Source organism: Schistosoma mansoni, chromosome W, assembly GCF_000237925.1.
Source record: "Schistosoma mansoni strain Puerto Rico chromosome W, complete genome".
Taxonomy (NCBI): Eukaryota; Metazoa; Platyhelminthes; class Trematoda; order Strigeidida; family Schistosomatidae; genus Schistosoma; species Schistosoma mansoni.
The window spans coordinates 38,085,532-38,106,525 of NC_031502.1; the positions used below are offsets into that span (position 1 = coordinate 38,085,532).

General features: G+C 35.8%; 1 protein-coding gene across 2 annotated transcripts in view; it reads left to right on the forward strand.

Annotated features, from left to right (window-relative positions):
* The window catches only part of Smp_157140.1 (hypothetical protein), a gene marked incomplete at its 3' end in the record, with an annotated part of 39,402 nt that overhangs the window by 8,889 nt on the left and 9,519 nt on the right, over positions 1-20,994 (forward strand). For both annotated transcript variants that reach the window (XM_018789618.1, XM_018789617.1), the window contains 5 exons: positions 173-404; positions 1,799-2,019; positions 10,473-10,741; positions 16,398-16,572; positions 18,800-18,906. In XM_018789618.1, coding sequence (XP_018655043.1) covers positions 173-404; positions 1,799-2,019; positions 10,473-10,741; positions 16,398-16,572; positions 18,800-18,906 — 1,004 coding nt within the window. The remainder of the gene's footprint in view (positions 1-172; positions 405-1,798; positions 2,020-10,472; positions 10,742-16,397; positions 16,573-18,799; positions 18,907-20,994) is intronic.

Genomic DNA, 20,994 nt, shown 5'->3' on the forward strand with positions numbered 1-20,994 from the left:
ACCTGTTATCAATGCATTTGTTTATATTGTTATAATGTTAATTATATATGTATATCGCTTACTTTCACTTCACCAAGGAAGTTTATCACTAAACCTGCGAAATTTGTTTTACATCGCTTTATATTTATATCTTCGATAATTGTCGAAAAGAAGTTTTTTCGTTATATTTTAGAGGTTTTTGAAGAGTCAATCAAAATAGAAGATATGGTGAACTCGATTGAACAATCTCTAAATAATCTCCCAGAAAGTTGTCACTTATCTGTAAAACTAACATTTCTCATTTTAGATATAAGAAATGTATTTAAAAATATTGAAAAATCTATTTCTGGAGATTGTAATAATCTATCTGCGGACGTCATTGATACTATCAATGAATTACCAGGAATAACTAAGTCATGCTTCAAGTAAGTATATTTTAACTGTATTCTAAATTACAATCGATTCTTAGGATAGTCTGATCAGAATTGTTGTTGTATGAACATTTTACTTGGAGGATATCGATTCCCCAAATACAGCTTATTAAGTAGAAATCAATATTAAAGTCAGCAAAAGGTTCTGAGCTTAAAATCCGTGATTGTTAATATTTATTGGAGTTTGCCTGAAAATCCAACGAAACGTATGGATGTGCATGTCATCCTATTCAGGGCTCTCCAGGTGGATGTACCTTGATCCCGGGTTTAAGGTTTACTCGATTTAAGTCCAGTGCCTTTCACTTCAAACGCCAACGCTATATGCACTTAGTTTCTGAGTCCAAATAACCACTCACTTGTGCAACAAGTATGGATTTCAATTTAATCGGATCGACTCCTGGGATGCAAGCATATCCAGCCGATGAGTCCCAAATAGGATGGAATGCTCGTCCTGAATTCCACTGCCGCCCATATTCCATCTATTTTATGTAAGCTTGTATCTTTATGGCTATGTTGGGACAATCTGCATAGAATGCATTTATATTTCAAATAAGACTGATCACATACGAGTCTCAAGACCAACAACGTGATAATCCAAACTATTACGAATTGGATATATCTCCTACGTTTATTTTTACATTATCACTGTGCTTTTCATCTCTCGCTGAATTGTTTGAAGTAACTTCTATGAAACCAACACACATTCTTTCTGCGGCCTGCATTGTGCATATATGTCAACAATGAATGCGATTTATATGAATGAATAACTAATGTCATAACATCGGTAAACTTACATTATGGTTATAGGTAATATGTAACTCATTTTGTCATATTTGATCTGAAATCCCAAAAAATATTGGTTTTAACTGCCTAAATATTGTCCATTAGATATGATTCAAACTTAAAACTTATTTACGTCTTTCGAATGACCCATAACTTTTCCTTTTCTAGGGCCTCAGCCTGTTCAAAAGACATCTTACTTAGAATATCTATGGGAAATAGAGATAGAAAGAGCAAATATGATTGAAATAAAAGCAATAACTATTGTGTATAAATTTTAAGTGTTTACAATGTCTTTGAAAGAGCTACCAATCAATAAGAGGTTAGTTTCTTTGACCTCGGCAGAAAGAAAAGATCTTGCCTTCTTGGGATTTTGGACGTGATAGCGGGTTTACTGCAGTAAAATAACAAAACAGTAAATGATTTGTTTCGCTTATTTTTGTTTTGAAGGGGTCGGGAACCATTTTCAGCAAACATTACTTTACTATGAGTATGCTGCTTTTCTACTTTTTTTTGTTTACTGTACGTGCATATTTTCATGATAATCAACGTTACAGTCAAGTAATTGAGAGTAATTAGTTGTGTTCTTTATTTTTATTCATTCTTAGACATTATTCAAATTATCCAGTAGTATATCAATACTTGTCGAAATTTATACATTTTCTGTATAATAATACATCATTAATTGTATCGTACAAACCAAAAATATTTTTCAAATCACTTTTAAAATATGTTAATTTGACAACAGTACTATTCACAAATGTTACATTGCAACAACAATCAACGAATGCGAAAATTCCAACTATTTTAGATGAATATTTATTAAAAGGTAACTCATAATCGTATTGAATAACTGTTTTGCTTTAATTCATTTTTGTATTGTTTGTTTGAATCTTCCCATTGATGTTTAGGACTCAAATTGATCAGTCTCTTACTGGTAATATGTACATCCTTTGTGAATTGCCTCAATATTGCCTTAAATTACAAGCGATATAAGCAGAGATGGATGGTGGCCACCACCCATCTTTGTTTATAATGTTTTTCTACTGGTGTCCACTATGTATTTATTTTCAGAGAAAAAAATGAATGAACAAAATACCACTATTCGCTCTAATTTAGACGAGAGTTCTTATATACCACAGAATTTATGTTTGTATTTGTCTTTTGTCTTTTAATTTTAGAATATTTATTCAAGTTTCTATTAGAGATAGCTTCTATAGCACCGAAAGTTGTTTATAGACATATTCCAGTTTTATGGTTATTAAGCGTATATAATGCTACAATGAGTTCACTTGGTAAGTATTTTACTTTAATGATTATATAATGATTATATATATATTCTTATATTTTTAAATGAATGTTTCACGATAAGGTATGCGTAGGATCTATGTGGATATGTCAAACTCAACGAAAAACTATCCCACAGCCGAAAAGTTGGATTCATTTGAGAGTACAATACTATTACGTAAAACAAAATAAAGATTCAATCTCGTCAGTTGGTTGAAAGACAGTTAAACTGTTAAAATCATTGTCACAACAAAAAAGTTCCGAAAAGTAATGCAGATTGTAAGAAATATAGTTGATAGGTGGTAGGTAAACTAAAATATTGAAACTAAAGTACATATGTATATTTTGACGATAAGGTATCAATCTAGTACTCATTTATATAAATAGCTGAATAGAATTCAAATTGCTGATTATGTATAACTTTATTTATTTATATTTATTTAAACACACACAATATTGGTACAAAGGGGCACTAGATATATATGCGCCGCACAAATCTAATTTGATTTGTGTGAGGGCTGGGATACTGCTTGGGTGCCCAGACTGAAGCAGGTGGTTTTCTTAGGGGGCCACATCCGGAGCCCTTGACCTAAAGGTCTGATCCACAAGGCAGTGGAGCATCGTGAGGAGATGCAGTTCCATGATAGCCGGTGACCAACGATTGATTCATTCGCCATTTGTTCTCTCAGGATACTGAAGCCCATGTGCACCATTGGTTTGGAATCAGGGTTTTCCAACTCCCCTAGGTGGACTTTCCGTGTCCACCAACCCGGTTAAAGCGCCAACATTCGCTTTTCGTTCTCTCAATTTCGTAAACAACAGTAATGCCCTGAGAAGGCAGTGAGTAGGACTTCCTCGGCAGAAGCTGTATTCGCGTGGCCATGTGAGAGCATTTCGAGAGAGAGAGCAGACTCTCCCCACTCTCGGTCGTACCAGGGCATTCGGGGGCATTATGTATAACTTGTATTACGTAACGCGAAGTTGTTACCGCTATTTAATTCTGCCTAAATATACAGTCGGTAAAATCCATTGTCTAACAGTTTGGTGTTATGTACATTAGACCATTAAGTTGATACTTTCCTACCAATCTTCTGGTGTTTGTGTTCAATTAACCTGTTCTTCTTTCTAGTTGATGTAACAACAAAAAAGAACAGATCTATTGCATTGTATTTGTGGCCGGTCTGATTGGGTCGTATTCATATGTTGTATTATCTAGTTTGAGTATCTATTACTTCGTCTAGATTACCTTCACAGTATCAATGTTCTGCTCGCTAAATGACATGATGATCATGGGATAAAAGTCAGGGTCAGTACTTAATGAATATTGGTTCAGAATCCAATTCTTCCAAGCTCTTGGTAGCTAGAATAAAACACAGCATAAAGGGTAGATAACTTTCAGTTTAATTCTGACTCATATAATAATAGGGAGTAGATTCTTTTATTCAACTAACTTTGAAGCACCGTTTACGTTTCAAATGTTTCATGTTCATGCAATATAACCTATGAATAGATGACGTTCGAAAAGAATCTCAAAATTCATTCACTGATTACAATTTATTGTCTGCTTTACTCTCTTATGTCTCTTTATTACTTACGTTTGTAACACTTCATTTTACCCTTGTTCATCGTTAGTTTTGCCTAGTATTTGTAATCTAACCGATCATTTTCCAACTGTTGACTCACAATTCATAATTTCTTCTCATATATTTAAGTTCAATGGTTTTAATCTTTGAATTTTTATGCAGTTGCTTAATTTTATACTCATTTCAAATATTTCATGATGAAATAAAGTAGAAAATTGTTCGTCACAAATTTATTTCAATATTTTCAAATGCATTTCTTATGCATTTCTCTGTGCAAAACCATCGTTACTTTTTTTTCACATTTTTATGTTGAAAGATCAAATTATTCTCAAATTGATTTATCTTATGGAAAAATTTTCACCAGGATCATTAACTCAGTCCAGGTAAATTGTGGTGTGTATTTTAAAAAAAAATCACCTTTATTAATTCAATTATTCGTTCACAAACAGTTTTGCTTTGCTATACAGAACAAATTCTAGGTAACACATAATACTCAGTAGGATATCATATTAAGTTGTATGAACATTTTACTTGGAGGATATTGATTCCCCAAAATAGTTTATCAAGCAGAAATCAATGTTAAAGTTCCACACGTTGATTTAATCTGATTTTTGTTTAATTCACTTTCAACACACTTTTATTGTATTAATTGATTTAATGTGATTTTTCGTTTATATAATATTTGTCCAGTTTAACATATTCTTTTACTAATAATCCCTGAGATGTAACCAGTGTATAGTTAAAGAACGAAACTCTGCCCTGACAGTACAAAATTCTTTGCTGTCAATACTGGGGATATAGGGCGTAGCATATTATTAAATTGTATTCTTTCAAAAAAACGTAGATGGATTGTTAAAAAGCAAGTGGGTCATAAAGGCGAATATTCCCAGACTGAGAACTTTAGCAACTTAAGCAGCAAATCTACACCTAATGACGGTAACTTTATAGCGTAATCAGTCAGTCAGTCAGCTACAACGTAGGACCAGGTACATTTATACATCGGTCCAAGTTGCCATACCTCGTTAGCACAACAAGATGAACACCGGATTCATAGAAGTAGTTAATTTAGTGGTGGTAGTATATAAAAGACAGGTTGTATATAAAGATATGGTATAGAAAGGAAGTTATGAAGCAATTTTAATCTCAAGGTTTAAGGGAAGATAAAGAGTGTATACACCTACGCCATTGTGATCGATTCTGAGCCATGTCACCTAGAGTCTCCAACCATTGGTTACGATAGTCACGCGGACTCCAACCAAGTAGTCTGCATCTACTAACATGACTAAGACTAGAAGTTAATGACTTCAAGCACTGATGCCACGTTTTGGTTTGGCCGCCCCTAACTCTTTTCCAACCATCCCCTACACTAGTCAGCATTGGGCGTCGTGGTAATCGGTGTTCAGGCATACGTAACACGTGGCCTAACCATCTCAGTCGATGAAGATTCATGACCTCATCAACTGATTTACCATCATTCCCTAATACCCTGTGATACAATACCGTGATACAACAGTTCATTGCTCTTCTAGCCGTGCTACTCCAAAAATTCAATATTGTCAGGAAGAGTTATTTGGTAGAGACTCAAGAGGATTATTTCACCGTCGTGTTCATTCAACTATATACCGATTGCATTCAGTGCTTATTATTGAAAAAAAATTAATAAACTCAACTATTGTGATTGGCTTAAATAACTCAATAAAAATGCACTGAAAATCAAATTGAAAAATTCCCACTGTCTTAATTAGTGCTAAAAGTCAGTGAATGACAGTTACCTTAATTTGTATGTAAACTTGAAGATTCATTTTTTTCTGTTATGCTGTATTTAGGGAATCAATATTGGTAGATGGATGTATATATATTTCTGTCTGGATGTCTTGATGTCACATTGTAGTACTTCAACTTTCAGTTAAGACACATCGTTTTGTTTTTAGTGTCGAATAAATGACAGATGTATTTGCAAAACACTGCATATTATCAGTCAGTGAAATGTTGAAATTGTATCACAGTTGTATAAAGACAGTTACAATTTGAGTATACGAAAATTTAATTCGTACTTTGGATGATAATAATCACATTTTAAAGAGGATTGTCATCATAAACTAGCTGGTTGTAATTTAATTATTGGTAAAGTTCGGATAGTTATTAACAGGTGTTCCATTTCAGCAAAGATCCGACAAAGTAGTCGTTTTATTGATTTCACCTGATTTATTAAATAATAACTAGATAAGCCATGGTGGTTTTGAGTTTCACCCTAAAGCCAACTGAAGATTCATAATAATAATAAGGGAAGTTCCATTTTAAATCCGATTTCTGTTCTTATGTAAAGTGATTAGAGAAAGTCAGGAAATTCTGAACTTAGGTTTAATGTTATCTGTCACTCGTCAGCATCAGGTACCTTAGGTCTTGTGGAAAATGATGCCTTCTCTGAGTTTTGAACCTGCGTCACCCAAGTTACCACGGAGTTATTCGGGCTTCTACTGACTTCCTGTAGGACTGGAATATTTACAACTGATTGATCACCAGTTAGTGACCAACGTCATGTTTATTTAGTCTTTTACTTCGGACGTAGCTGATTTTACTTCTGAACAAATCGTGTCGAACAGTTTTCTGTATGATCGCTAGTTTGAATGACTAAACATCACATTGACTACGTTTAACATTAGGTAGTTAGTAGTAGTCTTTTTATGAATTTAAGTAGATTCATTATGTACAAAGATTAATTTCGTTTATTTTATTAAGCTAGAATATAGTTCAAACTTTAAATGTCTTTCTCTTTGTTACATCAAGGTATATTGTTTGGGGTTCAACTCTATGTAAACATTATCAATTCGATTCACAAAATAACATCTTAAACCATCCAACTTTATTACATCAACCGAATGTAAATACGTTGTTTAATGTATTAGACGATAATCAATTGTTAGACTCAGCGTATAACTTCCCTTTATATCGGAAATGGTTTGTAAGTTTAATAACGAATTTATTCTATTTCTGTAATTATATATATATATATATATATATATATATATATATATATATATATATAATATCATTATATATATATTAAAAACAGCTAATGTAGGTATTGTTTCCTATTGTCAAACCAATTTGTGGTAAATTTAATTTACATACATCAATATTTTAATTAGTGTTAATGAACTTATCACAATGCCTTTCTCAAGGAAAAAGAGCTCATGGTAAAAGCTTTCTCATACTATATGTGTTGTTAATTATTATCGTTTGTCAGAGTTTATTCTCTTTCTTCACTAGTAAGTGCATAAAGTAATATTTCTTGTGTAATAACCAATTATTTGGTGTAGTTTTTCTATTGTTTTCTATTTTAAATAACGTTTCTGCCTCTATTAGTCTGGTTGGGATGTGTGTTGTTAGTGTCTAGATTTTTCATACACCTGTGTCTGAATTCCAGAAGTGAAACAAACAAGACTTGGGAATAATTAGCCTAAATATGAATAAATCTTCACACACTGTTTCCACTGTGTTGCTCGTTCTTAAATATTTGCCTTATTACTTTTCACTTTCTATCTATATCTGTCCATTTCATTTATGATTTAGCGTTTATTCTCCTATCTTTCATAATCATCTATAATTTTTTCCAAGTAAGACATTCATCTTCGACTAGTCAATCAGGTTTCATGACATTTTCTGGCTTCACTGTATTCTATCCCACCCCCATTATTGTGTAGTACCATTTGATCAACTAAGTCAATGGAAATGAAAATTTTTCAAATAAATAATTTCGAATAAAGAGGCGGAGAATAAGTAATACATAAAAAATTAAATGAAAAGAATAATTTGTGAATTTTCGACTGTTAGAATGGTAAGATGGCTAAAATTAATGATATAAGTACTTATTACTGATTATTTGTATCAGTAATTCAATACTACTTACATCAAATAGTTCTTTATCATTATGAATAAATTTTTTTTATTATAAAAATTTGTTTGTTTTTATAAAAATTTATAAACTTGATGTGATAGTTATTTTGTCTTTTGAAGAAAGATAATCATTCTACTTTAATTTTACAATCCAGACTATTTCAAATTCGTATGTCAATGATTCAAAGATTGTCGAAATTAATTGTACATATGATCCATGCTTCATTCTACATGTGTTATATTACTATCTTCAATGTTGTAAGTTCTAGATATATGAAAACTTATTGTTTTAACATTAACTTTACATGACAATCATTTCTAATGAGAGCACTCTAGTTACTTTAACACTTAATATCGGTGTTTTTTTTGTTGAGAAGGTTTTTTGGTTAGTGGAATTTATTACAAAATTCATGTTATGTTAGTATTACTAATGAAGTTTTATTGATAATTCTACTGAAAATTTAGATTTTATTGAGTTTGTTTTGTATTGAGTAAAACTAGTAACGATTTACGGAATTGTGATATTTGGCTTCCAAACTTCACGTGCTTTCTACAGTTTAGGTTACTGGTTAGTTGTATCACTGATCTACACAGAGTACATAAAATACCTACTTCATAAATGAGTTACAGTAATTGTTAAGACCAATACTTCTTCAAGTTTGCCGATTGTGTGGTTAAATTGTGTTTTACATGTTGGACTGCCGTCCACTGTGACGCTTATTTTAGGAAAAAACATTAAACAAATGTTAAGCGCGTTCAAACCACAATTTTATGTTAATCTTCTAGAAAGGGAGGTTTTGAATTTCTGGATAATGTAGTAAATATGTTCAGAATTAGTAAAGAAAAGCTCAGACTTTATCTTTGACAATATACAAATCCTGGCATTGGTATTTTTACTCTATATCTCTCTCAAATATTGTTATCTATTCTGCGTTTTTTCCTGTTCAGTTAAGTACTATCATGTTTTCATTGATTTCCCCCTCTCTGTTTGATATGATGGCAAAGATTTGTAGCTCAGGAGTATGACTTCAGTGGGGTTGCTTTCACTGAGTTAGGTAGGTTAATTGTTCAGTCGGTCAAATCACCCAACTTAGAGAACGCAACTCTGCCAAAGTCATTCTGTACTGTTACAAAATGCGATAATTCATATAAGATAATTTTTAGACATCAATTTTGTGTTATAATATATGTTTTTCAGCAATTTATCATATAAGTAAATGTAAAGATCACTCGACCACATTGAAATTGAAGTTCCTTTATGATTACATTATTTTCCTAGGTGAATGGTTATAAACTGTTGAATGTTTTAATGTCTTATGAATGTAGTATTTCTGTGCATCTGGTAACACTTTATTCACAACCTGTTATTATTGGATTACGCGATCAAAATGTCTTTTTCATTTTGGTATTAATTAATAGATTTAAACAAATTCAATTCACTTGTTATTTCCCTTATTCCATTTCAATAAAAAACCGGGATAATATAGTCAACATTACTAAATGAAAAACAAATCACTAAGGATTCAGTAGATGATGCATTTGACTTATAATTTTAATTTGTCACTGTTTGTTAATTTATTTGAACGGTATTGTATTACTAATCCGCCTAAAAAAGACAGTCTAAATTTAAATAAATAAACGTGTATATAACTGTTTAGTTGGATTAAAATTCATTCTTTTTCGGTATGTCAGCCAATGACACTACGCTTCCTCACACTACTTAGGTCAGTGGTAAGCGACTTCTTCCAACAGTGTCAAAAGTCAAGACAATTATGTAAGAAACCTTCCTACTGTCTCAAACACGACACATCCACATATTCAACTAACTTATCAATTTAACTACCCATTAAATTATATTCAAACTAATTATTTTTATTTATTTTATTTATTTAAACACACACAATATTGGTACAAAGGGGCACCAGATATATATGCGCCTCACCAATCTCATTCGATTTGTGTGAGGGCTGTGATACTGCTTGGGTGCCCAGACTGAAGCAGGTGGTTTTCTTAGGGGGCCACATCCGGAGCCTTTGACCTAAAGGTCTGATCCACAAGGCAGTGGAGCATCGTGAGGAGATGCAGTCCCATGGTAGCCGTTGACCAACAGTCGGTTCATACGCCATTCGTTCCTTCAGGATCCTGGAGCCCATGTGCACCATTGGTTTGGAATCAGGGTTTTCCAACTCCCCTAGTTGGACTTTCCGTGTCCACCAACCCGGTTAAAGCGCCAACATTCGCTTTTCGTTCTCTCAATTTCGTAAACAACAGTAATGCCCTGAGAAGGCAGTGAGTAGGACTTCCTCGGCAGAAGCTGTATTCGCGTGGCCATGTGAGAGCATTTCGAGAGAGAGAGCAGACTCTCCCCACTCTCGGTCGTACCAGGGCATTTGGGGGCATCCTGTGCAGATAAATAGTTTATTGTTGTCACCTCTTAGCTGAGGAAATCTTTCTACTTTTCATTATAAATATATTTTTAATTCATCAATATAATTATTATTTTACATCAATTAAGTTCCAGAAGATTGTGAACAAAATAATTCCAATGTTGTCAAACCTGTTCAATTTCTGAAAATGTTTTATGTAAAAAATTGTTTGTGTTATGCTGTGGCTGGATTATCGAGTTACTCGAAACATATGCGAAATATGGCTAAAACAATTATCGGGATGTATCGAAAATTGTTGAGTTTATATATCTCTGGCAATTCAACAACCTCTAATAATCATGATCATTCAGAAAGACGAATTAATCAATCTTTTAAACATTTTCCTGAAGGCCAACAAGTATGCCTAAATTTTTCAGTATTCAATTTTACATACCAATTAGTTGCGTTTTTTGATCGTGCAAATGACGTTTAGCTTAAATCGGTCGACCGATATTAAAATTTAGATATCTCTCGTGAAACTGATACGTCTTGTAGGTTGAGTATGAGAGAAACACTTTAATGCAAGGTTCATTTTTGTACAGAAAATCATAGGTATTTATAGATGTTAGCGTATGTTAAATCAACATCCTATTTCAGCCAATCCATTAACGACATATTATGCTACCGACCAATAGTAGCACGCCACGTTGGAACTCTAGAATGTTCCATCGTACTCTGATTGGCTGGGGCTCTTTTTAAGCTTCTGGAGGCTCTGTTGAAGTTCTCCGGAAGCCGACTCAACAGAAACGCTCAAGATCTTGTATCCTATGCAAGAATAATACTATTCCTTATTTCAATATTTCAAATTTAGGTTTTCAAAACAGTCCTTCTGTGAAATACCACTCTTACAATTAAGAATGGGGGAAAATTAAGGGTTTTCAGAGGATATCTAGCGCAATAATTAGTGATTATATGAGTAGTCATAATGATCATAATTCGGCTGAATCGATATAAAACTTACCAAGTATATGCTTATGTATTCGGCTCTAAGCCACTCTGTATACTATTCGGTTACCTAAACCGGAGTAGGTTGAGAAAATTCGAACTTCTAACTTACTAGTTAAAACCGGAATACTTTGACCATTAAGCTTTCGTTTCATAAGAGATTAAAATCATTGTGAATTGTTATCGTCATTCGGCTGAAATTCGTGAAGTTCGCACCAGGACGTGATGTAACTTGAGAGTATAGCGCGATTCCCTATCCTTTATTCATAAAAACATACATAATGCTCAACCGAAACACGTTTTCTGTGTCTATATTTATTTATTTATTTATTTAAACACATATATATTGGTACAAAAGGGCACCAGATACATATGCGCCACACAAAATAATGAAAGTAGGAAGAGAAGGGATGAAAAGATAAGGCGGACTAAAATGTACAACCAGAAGACTCTTTCAGTTAAGAAAGTTAGAACCACTCTTTATGTAGAAAGTAAAAGAAGGTTGCAGCAGGATCGCCACTGGCTTCTATTCTGAGCCATATCCGACAACGTCTCTAGCCACTGTGTTGCACCATCTCTCGGACCCCAGCCAGGGAGTCGTGAAGGACCAACAGAAGCTAGCCCTTTGCAGCTTTCTTTCATGCCACGACACCATGTCATACACTGACCTCCTCTCCGTTTTTTCCAACCAGTCCCAGAGTCGGCAAATAATGCACGGCGTGGAAGTCTCTGGGACGACATTCGTAAAACATATCCAAGCCACCGAAGTCGGTGTTTCAAGATGGTGACACCAATTGAATTATCGTCTCTGCGCCCGAACACACGATGCCGAACCTCTGCATTACTAACATGGTGTTGCCACTGTATGCCAGCAATCCTTCGGAGACAACGATGATCGAACACAGAGAGACGTCTAACATCCTCAACTCGGAGAGGCCAGGTTTCACAAGCATAGAGCAAAACTGCTCTCACCGACGCGTTGTAGATCCGACCTTTTACAGCCAGACTAACATCACGAAGGCGCCAAAGATGGCCCAGATTGGCATAAGCCGCTCTGGCTTTCCTTATACGTGCATCAATCTCATCACTCACGCCACCACCAGCACTTATATAGCTGCCTAGATACACGAACTTCTCAACTACTTCAATCTGCTCACCATCCAGGGTGAGTGCAGGATGAGAATCCTGCTAGTCTTGTAGGAGTACTTTGCACTTGGAGGGTGCAAAGCACATGCCGTACCTATGGACACTGATTGCCAACTGATTAAGTGCGGATTACATGCCTTGGGCATTATCGCACAGTAAGACAATATCATCCGCGTACTCGAGGTCGAGAAGTCGTTCTCCAGGCAACATATCCACACCGCCATTACTTACATCCATCAGAGCTGTTTCCAGGATGTCATCGATGGCAAAGTTGAAGAGGAATGGTGAGATTGGGCAACCCTGCCTAACCCCACTGCTCGAATGAAACAAGGGAGAAAGGTGGTTGTATGCCCTCACTCTGCCTGAGGTGTTCGTATACAGGGCCTTTAAGATGTTAATGAACTTCTCAGGCACACCCTTCTTCAATAGACAATCCCAGAGAACAGTCCTGTCCAACGAATCGAAGGCAGCCCTGATATCAAGAAACACTACGATTGTTGGCCTGCGATAAGTATGACGGTGTTCTAACATTTGGCGGAGGGTGAAGATGTGATCAATGCATCCTCGACCAGAACGAAAACCAGCCTGCTCCTCGCGAGTCAATCGTTCTCGGGTTTTAAACAACCTACGAAGAATGACAGAAGCCAATAGTTTGGACGCAATCGGAAGTAGACTTATCCCCCGATAGTTGTTACAGGAACAACGTGAACCCTTTTTAAAGATAGGGACGACTATTGACTCATTCTATGATGTTGGAACACTTTCTTGCTCCCAAACGTTTGCAAACAACACCGTCAGTTCCTTAGTCAGAAAGTCACCACCATCTTTAAAAAGAGCCGGAGGTAAGTCATCTGGGCCCGGTGATTTGTAGCGCTTCAAGAGTTGGAGTTCCTTGCGGACTTCCGCCTCGTTTGTTGGATCAGTCGTCACCGGCCATGTGGGGCAGGACAAACTGGTTGATGTTGCCGGAGCAGCAGGCCAGTTGAACTGCCCTTCGAAAAATTCCGCCCATCGTCCAAGACGTCGACAGATGTTAGTGATTGGCATCCCATCATCCTCGTAGATTGTTTCACTCACACCAGACTTCTTGCTGCCAGTGGCTCGGATGAGTTGGAAGAGCTTCCGGCAGTTACCAGATGCAGCTGCTGCTTCCATCTCATTAGCACGCTCCGACCACCAGGCTTCTCGGGTTTTACGCAAGCTTTGCCCGATTTCATTACGTAACAGCCTTCGTTTGTGGTCAAACTCACGGTCACCCGGAGTAGACCGACGGGCTTCCATCAGTTGTAAGGAGCCAGAAGAAACCCAGTGCTTGTAAGCGGGACGTTTCGCGAAGCCGCAAGCGGCTTTACTCGCCATTTTCATGGCGTCGTGAAGATGCAACCAATGCTCATCTATACTTTTCGATGGGATGGTAGCTAGCCTAGAGGCTAACTCCGCTCGATACTTACTTGCAACAGATGTTGCAGCCAGTTTACTAACATCGATCCGTTGGTGGTGGTCAATTCTTCGGCCACTGAAAAGTAAGGTGAGATTGGCGCAGACCAGGGCATGATCAGAGTCCGTATAGGTACTCCAAAAGGAGCGGCAGTCTTGTACATAACCACGCCAGCGGTAGCTGATCGCGATGTGATCAATCTGAGTCCAGGCTTGAGATGCAGAGGGAGGACGCCAGGTGGCACACCGGCGATGACTGTGCCGGAAGTTAGTGCTAGCCAGAAACAGGTTGTGGTCTGTGCACAGTTGCAGCAAACGGTCCCCGTTATCTGTCCTGCGACCAACAAGTCCCCATCGGCCACCTAAACGACTCTCTTCTGTGCCTAGACGCCCGACCTGAGCATTCAAGTCTCCGGCTAATACTACAATATCTGTCGAACGCGCTTTCTGGAGAAGAACTGTTAACTGATGGTAAAACTCATCCTTGATTGCATCCGGGCTGCAATCTGTCGGGGCATAGGCGGAGATGACGAAAAGACACCGTTTCTCACGCCGGTTTCTTCTCACTTTGATGGAACTTTCTAATCTAACAGCACATAACCGACTGTTAATGGGGATCCAATCGATTAGTGCTGCCTCAGCCTTAGCGCTTAGTGCAACACCGACGCCTGCAAGACCAGACGAAGATGCCACAGAGTCCCCGGATAAGCGCACGTGAAACAAGCTTTTCGAAGCGACAGATGGAGAGCGAATTTGTAGTACTTCACTAGAGTCTTGAATACGGGTCTCGGATAGACAGCAAACATCAACATTAAGACTTTCTAAAGATATAGCCAGTCCCATCTGTTGTCCGATCTGCATTAGTGTGCGAACGTTGAAGGAAGCCAGCTTGAACGGTGTACGTGGTTTCAGAAAGACTGGTTCAGTATTCGTAATCGGTGGAAGCATTCACTTTCAACCAGACAGTGACTGGAGATCGTTTAGATAGGACAGAGTTTCCACCATGGGCGAGCTACTGCATAAGTTGGAAAGGAAGGATACACAATTTGGGAATAAAGGGAGTGAAAAAGCGACGTAGTAAATAATAGTAATAATAATAATGATAATAATAATAATAATAATAATGGTAATAATAATAATAATAGTGTAAATTGTCTTGCTTCTAGTGTGAGCGAGAATAGTATCGTCAATAGAATTCATCATTTCATTTATTTGTGTGTGGTCTGTGATACTGCCCGGGTGCCCAAACCGAAGCAGGTGGTTTTCTTAGGGGGCCACACCCCGAGCCTTTGACCTAAAGGTCTGATCCACAAGGCAGTGGAGCATCGTAAGGAGATGCAGTCCCATGGTAGCCGTTGACCAGCAGAAGGTTCATTCGCCATTCGTTCCATCAGGATACTGGAGCCCATGTGCACCATTGGTTTGGAATCAGGGTTTCCCAACTCCCCTAGGTGGACCCTCCGTGTCCACCAACCTGGTTAAAGCGCCGGACATTCGCTTTTCGTTCTCTCAATTTCGTAAACAACAGTAATGCCACGAGAAGGTAGTGAGTAGGACTTTATGTGTCTATGGATAAATTCAAAGCAAATTGTTTAGTACTTGAGAAATTATTCCTGCTGGAAAGAATTGCGTAGGACAGAGTTAGATGGAGAATGCTCCAGGGCGGCCTATGCTCTTCCATGAGAGGTAACAGGCGTAAGTAAGTAATATTAAGCTCATATCAAATATGGATTCTCTTAATAGTTTTATTATAAATATTCTACCGATTTTAACTGTCCAACAGTCTGTATAATTTTCGAACCAAGCATGTAAAGTTATTCTGACTATCCCTACTACGAATCTGCGAGACTTGGCGTACCGCAAGTAATTTATTCAATACTTGTTTTTATAAAACACGTTGAGAACATTTTTTCTATTTAGGTACAGGCAACTATACTCAGCGTACCTTTTTGGAAATACATATATTTACTTATTTGTGATAAATACAAGCGATCGTAACTATTCAATTTTCAGAACAGACTAACTAAAAATTGTTTGTACTAATGTCTCAATTTTTAAATGAATAGGACCTTACGTATGATCGAAATTACATTTTACTATATTAATGTTTACTAGTGAAGCGTTCAGTCAGTGGCAAAAGTACTCGATTTTCAGCTGTTAAGTCATAGGTTTGAACCTCCTCTCCGCTTACTTCGGTTAAGGTAACCTAGTAGTATCACTGGCCGTCACGCAAAATGCAACTCGAAGCCAACTACACAGATGTGTACCTGTCAAAGAAGCTATTATATGAAGTGTCCCTCCAAAAATATGCATTAAAATCTTATTTTCTCTTATTAGTTTTAATTCGGTTGTAACTTACCGAAATTTCTGACTAGTTAGCAACCATTGTTTATCCTTTTCTACCAATAGTCATAATAAGTATTACATATCAAACAAGAGCTCTCACAATGAATCTTGGTAATTTTTATTATTCTTATTATTTCTAGATTGCTTTTGTTCTTGATACATTACGCAATAGTTTGTCACATGGTGGTGGGTCTGTTTTCGGTGGTGGAAGTCGTAAAGCTAAATCATTCCATATATCCATCGATTCAGGTGGACGTTTAACAAAAATTCATGCAAATTTCTTTATCAGAGTTTTAAAAATACTCAGTCAACCAGGTAGGTTAACTTTTTCCTGGGTGTATCTGTGTATGTTAGAATATTGCAAGGTGTTCTGCTTTTGCTGTTCTATATTTCTAGGACAGCTGAGTATTATAAAGGATCGATTCCCTACTGTTGACATATATCAAACAGTATGCGTCTAGTCTCAGAAAGCCTTCTCTTACACTGAGATTCTGACGGTCACTGATCGATGCCGTAATTTCGAATCTTAACTTTAATGAATCACTGTATTTGTTAGTTTTCTTGATCAATTTAGTGATGTTCAAATTAGTGCCATAAACTGAAAGTTTTCTTGTACTACGTGCGTATAATATTGGTGACTGAATTTTATAAGACTACTTATACTACCACTACTACTGTAGTGAACAAGAACACGGATGGGAACAATCGAATATTTAAGCACAAATTACAAACTATCTCACTAAAATCTGATAACCGTACAGTAAACAGTTAATTTACAAAATATCAATCAACTGTCTCAATCTTGACTGGTCCTTTTGTAAATATCAATCCATCTTCTCTGATTTCTTTGTTCATGCATTTTCATACCGATTGCGCTTCGTTCCTGTTCTTTCCTTATCGATCTTCTGCCAAAATACATTCACTGCCTGACCATAACCATTTATTACTTATGTGGATAAAAGTAACCGACACTACACTACCACTACCTAAAGTAGATAGATCGATAAGTTGGGATTTATTTGGCGATTCTATTGTTTTACTCTTCATTCGACACTTGTATGAGGCATACCCTTTGAATTAATCTTGATTATCAACATGATAATTTTTACAATGTTAAAAAACCTTGTTTTAATTCACACTAAAATTTTTTTCTTAGGAATTCGATATGTTGAACTGGTTGCAGTATTTTTATTATTTATTTGTTTAAACACATAAACATTGGTACAAGGAGGGACCAAATAGATATATGCCACATAAACCATCTGGTTTTGTGTGAGGGCTGTGATACTGCCCGTGTGCCCGAACCGAAGCACGTGCCTTTCTCAGGGAGCCACTATCCGAGCCTTTGACCTGAAGGTCTAATGCACAAGGCAGTAGAGTAACGTGCGGAGATGCAGTCCCATGGTAGCCGGTGGCTGACAATTGATTCATACGCTATTTGTTTCCTTAGGATCCTGAAGCCCATGTGGATCATTGATTTGGAATCAGGGTTTTTGAACTCCTCTAGGCAAATCCTCCGTATCCAATAACCCTGTTCAAGCGCCGGACATTCGCTTTTGGTGCTGTCAATTTCGTAAACAACAGTAATGCCTCGGAAAGTCAGTGAGTAGGAATTCCGTGGCAGTGGTTGTATGCACGTGACCATGTGAGAGCATTTGGAGAGAGAGCGCTGACTCTTCTCACCCTCAACCGTACCAGGGCATTTGGGGGCATGCATAAACCGTTACAGAATTCTATCTTTCATAGAACACTAAAAGTACATAACAAAATTAATAGTATTTTTGAAATGTCCCCATCGTAACATAACAAAATTTGTTCACATAATTTAAAATCATCTTTACATGGAGTATTAGAAATTGTCACTTGAAAAAAAAGTATTGTCTATCATATTTTTTATATATAGAATGTTTGTAAATAATTCCACGACTCAAATTATTTCTGATTATGTATAAATGTGATTTAATTCGTTCAAATTACAAAGACAATATAAGAATTTATGTGAATTAAGGTGTCAATGCTTGATCACACTTGACTTCTATCAGTTAATTTGTTGGTTCGTGTTCCCATTTCAGTTCCGTTGAAAGCATTACACATAAATACTTGTGTACATAAATAAACCTTGTAATTGGTTACTAATTTAGCCTAGTTTTTTCTTTCAAAACATCAGTTATTTAATAAGTCGTTTTTCTATGAATATGAGTCTACACAAACTATAATGATTTTTTCTTTATGAAAAACAGTACTCATAAGTAGTAAGGAAAATCATTTAAAAGTTACCAGAAAATAATTGTGCTGAACTCCATTTATTGTGTATAAGAACTTTTAGAAAATCTTAATTTGACTTATGCAATGTAAGCTCAGCAGATGGCTATTATTATTCGAGTAAAATAGTGGACTCAGAGCTTTTTTCTTCTTTTAATTCATTGATCAATCACCTTCCTGGTTTATATTAAAGATATTATTATCAGAACAAAAATTTCTTATGGATTATATTTATTTTATTGTCATACTGTTATTTCTGTATACTTTTTCCTTCGTATAGAAAATCATATGTTTCAGCCTATTTGGAATTGTTTATTGGCAAAACCTGCAATAGATTTGAGATATGTACCGGAATTTTTAAGATTATTCTTTTCAACAAATAATAAGGTAAGTAATATATATACCGCTCTAGATTATATGCCTTCATTTGGAAAGGGGACAGGGGACCGGTAATAGTAACAGAAGTCATTAATTGTGTTATTGGTTTGTGAAGTTGTGAAATAGAGACAATTATTCATTGCTTTTAATTCAGGTACATAACGTTTCTGTAGTGATTATTTTCTCATTAATATATTTGTTTCGATTGTTACCTACTTGTGCAAGTATATTGTTATAACGTATGCCCTCGTAATATATATGAACGTGCAATTAGAGAGGAGTGATGATACATAAACTCGTACGAGCAGTCTTGAGTGCGTATCAGCCCTGCTTTCTGCCTAGCCCAGCCAGTTAAGTCCAGAACACAACAGCCTCGGCAATATGAATCATTATTCACAAGCATACTGGGTTTATATACTAACCAAACAGACCAAATTATACCAAAAAATAGAAAAATAACATTTGTACAATAATTGGCCAATGTGGCTGTGGATAGGGGGAAAGTAATCAATAATAATAGTTCAAAGGTCAAAATAAAGGTTATGATAAGAGGAACACGAATACGATCAGGTCAGTTATTTAACAACCATACAATAGGAAATAGGCATATTATATTTGTCCATAAATAGACCTCAGATTTACCATTCATAATTCACCAGGGGATATAACACCTCCCCTTTTTGAGAAATCCGGAGTTGATATCCGGATTTTAAATTTCTCGAATTCCTCCTCCCCCACGAAAGACTGTTGAATCCTCATATAGCCAAGTTACTATTAATGCGATATGTTTGTCACATTTAACAGGGAATCCATTAGAACTGACGAGATCATGAGGATCGACGACAATGGATTTGAGGTCACCAGCTTTCGATTCTTGTGAAACAGTTTGCTTGAATTTTTTTGGAACCTCATTGGCAGACCATGAATCATAATCAGTGGATTCTTGATTATCATTTAATGCATCTGACAGAACAATTACAGAATTTTGATCATTAGATTCATTAGAAACATTTTTCGTATCATGATTAGTTTCATTTGGCGCCACTGTATTCAATATACTGCTCGATTTGTTTCCCGTTTCTTCGTGGGCGGGTACTGCAGCAATTTCATGAGCATTTAGCAAAACATTGTCTTTCTGTAAACAGGTTGATCCACTGTTAACTTATTTAGTCGGGTTTTATTTAATTGATCATGTACTAAATGGTCTGTTTTTTTTTTCAAAAAGCGTTATTGGTGTAATCTGACTGTTTAAATTAAGATTAGTTGTGAATATACTTTAAAGGAAATCAGTTCAGTGTTTGGTAGGTAAGTTGGTCTGAATGATATACATTTTGATTTGTATGTACATACGGTATCGTTAACATATCCCAAACTAATATTCACTGAGTCTACTTAGTACTGATGATTAAACCGTTTGACTTTGATTATTTCTCACTAAGTTTGTTCAGTTGTTGAGAGTGGTGATGAAACATGATTACATCAAATAATTTTTTTTAAATTTAACTATGCAACACACTAATCTTTGATAGTCTTTGTTATAATTAGTAGTTAATTCTATTCTACTGCCTACTGGTTTGTTTAAATAACATTGTAGAAAAAAATGTTTACCATTTTTCACTTTATCCTCCATTTTATGTTTCGCACAAACTCAGTCTTGAAATATCTACATTTCTATTTCAATGAGTCTTACACCATTCTGTTGTATTTTGTACTATGGATTAAAACGGTCAAAGGATATTTCTTAAGAAAAACATGTTGTGATTTAGATTTGATAGGTCAGAGGACTTAAATGTCACTACAATTCAAAAAATACACTTCATGGAAATAAGTAAAGTTTAGTCATTGATGGAGAGTTAGTTACATATCTCTTGTAAAGGAAACCGTATATAAACAAACACTACTGTGTTATATCCCGAAGAGAATTATGAATGGTAACTTTTGAGGACTATTTATGGACCAATACTATGTGTATATTTTTATTTTATAGTTGTTATCTAACTAAACTATTCATATTCGCGTCCCTCTTATTATAAGCTTTATTTTGACCCATAGACTATTACTATACGATTTGCCGTTCTTGAGTTATCCTCAGCCCAT